This window comes from Oratosquilla oratoria, chromosome 1 (assembly GCF_046742065.1).
Source record: "Oratosquilla oratoria isolate Oo_2021 chromosome 1, ASM4674206v1, whole genome shotgun sequence".
Classification (NCBI taxonomy): Eukaryota; Metazoa; Arthropoda; class Malacostraca; order Stomatopoda; family Squillidae; genus Oratosquilla; species Oratosquilla oratoria.
In genome coordinates this window covers 115,302,851-115,307,850 of record NC_134777.1, presented here as the reverse complement: position 1 = coordinate 115,307,850, position 5,000 = coordinate 115,302,851, and the positions used below count along the sequence as shown (strand labels likewise).

Below are 5,000 nucleotides of genomic sequence, written 5' to 3'. Positions count from 1 at the left end.
CAGGAATGTGAGATCCAATGACTATTCAGTTTCTCTCATGCACATTCATGAAACGTTTGATAACGAAGAAGGAAAGCATGATGAATATGACAATAAGGAACATTTTAGTAATATTAGCAAAACTATAACAATGTTTATGTGTCATATGTGTACTGACTGGTATTACTCATGATTGTCTCTGGTCCCCTTAACCCCCTACGTATGTTGTCAGTGTGACTTAGTGTAGAATAACAATCTGATGAGGACCACAATGGAAATAAGCGTACATGCTTTTTGTGTTATCCTCGGCAATTTGCTTTTATTATTCTGAACTATGTGTTCTTGTCATTATTTGCACTTCATGTACATTGATTCATTGCCAAATAAAGTCTATCTATCTATCTATCTATCTATCTATCTACCTAAGGGAGAAGGATAAGAAAAAAATAGACTGAGATATGTCTGAACAAGAGGAAGAAGAAGACAAGAAACAGTGAAGTTAACATTAACACTAACAAAACTATTGTTTATGGTATTTCATTATCACACTCTGTATTTAATAAACATTTATTCACAAATGAGAAAGGGAAATAGAATAAAAACAAAGGTGAAGAAAAAAGAAGACTGATAGGAGGGTTAGAAGAATATTCATTCCTCCATGATAAGATCATGGAAAAAAACTTTTTTTATTCCAAAGGAAAAATTTCTTGTGTGTATTACCACCCTGTTTATCTTTATACCGAACGCAAATTTTTTTCTTGATGGTTCCGGGGGTCGTTAACAAGTGTTATGGCACTCGCTATATAAGAAGCGGAGGCAAGCACACCCAGCATCATTCCCAACCTCCGCAGTCGTCGCAGTCACACTTGACCCGAGTACTCAGACAAAACGCAAGGTAAAACATCGCTCTCCTTTCAAGAGGCCAACCTGAACTCACACAAATTGTCTATGATTATGGGAACTTGAACATTCTTCCTACACAGATATATACATATACACAAACGCACACACATACAAACGCACAAGCACACACACACAATCCGCCGGCTCGGTGGCGGATTGGTAAAGCACTGGCCTCAAACGCCAGAGAACCTGGGTTCGATTCCCCGTCCGGGAGGAGTTAAGTTGGGTTTGTCTCCTTTCTCGTGTAACCCTTGTTCTCCTAGCATGAATAGGTACGGGACGTTAGTCAAGTGGTTGTGACCTTGCTGTCCCGGTGTGTGGTGTGTGAGGGGTCTCAGACCTACCCAGAGATCGGCAAATAATGAGCTCTGAGCTCACTGCCGTAGGGTGGTGTCTGGCTGTCTCGACAGAGACTGCAGCAGATCCGAGGTGAATACACAAGCACACACACACACAAACGCACAACCGCACAAACAAACGCACAAGCACACACACACAAACGCACACACGAACGCACACACAAACGCACACAAACGCACACACACACACAAACACACACACACACACACACACACACACACACACACACACACACACACACACACACAAACGGATAAACGCACAAGCACACATAAAGAATTATAAAGAACTAACAAATAAACAAACAATATAAAACAATTGGCAGGCAATGCAGCATCTTGCTTAGGTGTTTATCTAATCGAATCCTAAAGCTTCGAACTGAACTACATTGCACTGCCTCTGCAGGAAGTTTATTCCATTCACACACACACAAACGCACAAGCACACAAACACACACAAATGCACAAACACGCACAACACATACACACAAACGCACAAACATACACACACACACACACACACGGCAGGCGTCATAATGAAAGAGTTTGACATCCCTGTCATCAACATGTGCTTTAGCTTCTCCGTGTAGTTGTAACCGTTACTAACCATCACCAACCACCCACGTGATGCACACACATGCAACATGGTACTCGTCTTTGGCAAGACCTCCAATCTTGCAAACCTCACCAATTTCCTAATCTCAAAACACTTGACTCAGTGCATAGTAAGACAACAACAGGACGCCCCCGCAGTGTCACCACACGAGATGCCTAATGTCACCAGACAGACCCATTGAACCCTTTCTCATACCTACCCCAATTACATTACCGTAACTTAATATATATACACCATATCTAGCCACGCCCACCAACCATACAACTAACCCCTATATAACGGAACTAACACCCATACCTATATTTGATGACTAACACATCTCACATACGGCAACCCACAAAACCTACCCCTCACCCCTTTATTACCGACGGCTGCGCCGCCAGAGATAGGATTGCCGAGGTCAAGGCCCGGCACTAGGAGTACCTAGGTCAGGTACCTAGCACTAGGGACTGCCCAGGTCAAGTACCTGGCAGGAGGACTGTCTAGGTCAAGGACCTAGTTAGTAGAGGTAGGGAGATCCTCTCCCTGACCTCTCTTTGTACATAACTTTCGTATCTGAGAATGAATCAAAGAAAGTCCCACAGACACTTTACCTTACCTGCTAAATCACCAATACATGTAGCAAAACACATTTATTGTGTTACAGTAGCTACTGTCATCACAGCACTGGGTGACACTGTGGATACGAATGTGTATTATCTATATATCATTTTTTCAACATGTCTTATGAAGCTATTTCTCACATCAGATGATGTACTCCACCATCATGATGTGCACCATTGTCCTGGTGGCCTCCGCACATAGGCCTCTACCCCTCATCCGCCCCAAAGAAAGCAGCACAACCACAGGGCCAATTCAGGGTGAGTATCACACCCAGAATAAACACGGATAGGAAAAATATGGTGAGGTTGATATGGTCCGTGACATGAGATGTACGTAAATCTTTGATTCTGTCTGATAACCTTTCTTTTCTGTTGACAGTCAAGCCCGGGTTCTGTCCCCCCAAGCAACTCTTCTGCCGGCCCATCAGGATCTTCAGACTCCCCGCCATCTGCTCCCACGACGGCAACTGCGGCCGCGCAAAAAAGTGCTGCTTCGACAGGTGTCTGAAACAGCACGTGTGCAAGCACCCCCAACACCTCCTACCTCACCCAGTGCCCCAACGCTGATACATAACCTCGTCTCTCATTCTTGTTACTCCTTGTAACTTATGATTGGAGCAAATATTAAATAAAGTCACTGTTTTCCAAAAACGATTTTTCAAATCCAGTACCTAAACGTCATCTGCACAGTTGTACGAGACGGAACAACCAATCATGCTGTTCGTGGAACTCTCAATCAAAACATCATGTGAGGAAGAGATCATTGTATTTGTGCGTGAGGACCAAGACCCGAGTCTTCAAGGTCCTTGTGTTCCTTATATGTTTGCATGACTGTGGTATTAATACTCCAACAAATGCACACTGTCCATTTTATTTTATTTCTTATCTCTGCACCTGGCCTCATTACCACTCCTGCAGTTGATTTTATTCATTCCACTCCACGACACTAACTTCTTTGTTTATATCTTCATTTTTTAAAACCTTTCTATGAACTGTTTTTGAAAAATGATATTGGGGAAACTTTTTCGAAATAGGAATCCATTACCTAATGATGTTTTTTCTCACCAGACTTGCAATTACATAGAAAGGACGACAACTTGATCTATTTCTTTTCTGATGTATTGTTACTGCGACCTTGTGATTTTTGGGGTGCTTTGTTCACTCAGCCAGATGAGTTGGCAACTCCTTTGCAAGATTTTGTAAGCTGCAATAACCATGATCTAGACTGAGGTCACTTTCTTCTTCTTCTTCTTTTTCTTCTTCTTCTTCTTCCTCTACTTTTTTTTTTCTGTCTACAAATAGAGGCAATCGTAAGGAGGCACAGATATCCTCCTTTGTTGGCATTACCCTGTTCTCAGAGGGTTCCCATTTTTTCTTGTCCATTCTAAGCTCGAATGTTTAAACAAGTCATTCTCAGTCTCTGTGTACATGAACCCTTTGTTTATGGAATACTGTTTACTAGCTTTCCAGAAATCACTTCAACGCTCGATGAAAACATCTGGAATCTACCAGAGACTTTTATTTGTCCGTGTGTTTCTCTCCTCTTTTTCTTGGAAGCCTCTGGAAAACCCTTGTGGTTACTGGACGTCCCTGTTGAGAGTAACCGTTTCACACGTTGAGTTCAGAGTGAATTGAAATCTCCCAGTCAACGTCGGACGATCATCGTGAGTCCTCGGAGAAGCAAAATAGATGGCCAACTCTTGGTTTGAACTTACTCCCAGACGGGATTCGAACCCGGCCCAGCAGGTAGGACCCACACTTGAAGTCTTCTGAGCTGCGAGGTGACCCTCTCAAAACAGTCCACTGCCCTCGATCTCTATGTCCCTCGCTCCAATGGCGACTTTTCAAATGAAACTTTCAATTGCAATTTCAACTTTTGCAGTGTCCGTATGTAACAGAGTTTACTAAAACGGATCAATTTCCTGCGAATCGTATTACGTATTTAAGTTCTGTGAGACCAACAAATATATTCGAGCTGCCCTAGCTACCCTTGCCGATATGCGGCCCGAATGCACACTGCCACACGGCAGAAAAGGGGTTTTATGTGAATTCCAACTCCCATTTTCATGAAAATGTGGAAAGCAGAGCCTCGACCACTACCCGCGTACCCTAAGTCTTTCCCAAACTGGGAAATTGATTGCGCAACCCGCGGGGTCTGGAGTGCTTCATCCAAGTGATCACTTCCAGGTTATCATGTCTCAGGTACTAACCATTTTTCTACGGAATAGAGCTGCACTTTGGAGGAAAATTAGAATAAAATGGACCTTAAGATTCTCTTCATAAAAGTAGGGCTACGTTTATTTTGTCCATCAAAATTGGTCAAATTCACAGTTGTATTGCCCACGTGCCTATTGTTATAACATATTAGACGGTTAGCAGAGTGTGTAGGTAGTGTGTAGCACGCTCGTGGTGTCGAGCGTTAACAAGCATTGTTGCAAACTTCTTGCAGACCAAGTCACAGGATGAACAATGGGTTTCTTGGGTTTTGCAAAGTGTAGGAACATTCAGCCGCTGTCAGTCACGCCTCCATGTCCATGTTGG

General features: G+C 43.1%; 1 protein-coding gene across 1 annotated transcript in view; it reads right to left on the bottom strand.

Moving 5' to 3' along the window:
- LOC143029585 (uncharacterized) overlaps positions 1-2,489 on the bottom strand; it is an 8,440-nt gene extending 5,951 nt beyond the window's left edge. The window contains exons 1-2 of the mRNA XM_076192285.1: positions 2,456-2,489; positions 823-906 (exon numbers count right to left, since the gene is read on the bottom strand). Coding sequence (XP_076048400.1) covers positions 823-906; positions 2,456-2,489 — 118 coding nt within the window. The remainder of the gene's footprint in view (positions 1-822; positions 907-2,455) is intronic.
- Between the last annotated feature and the right edge of the window lie 2,511 nt (positions 2,490-5,000).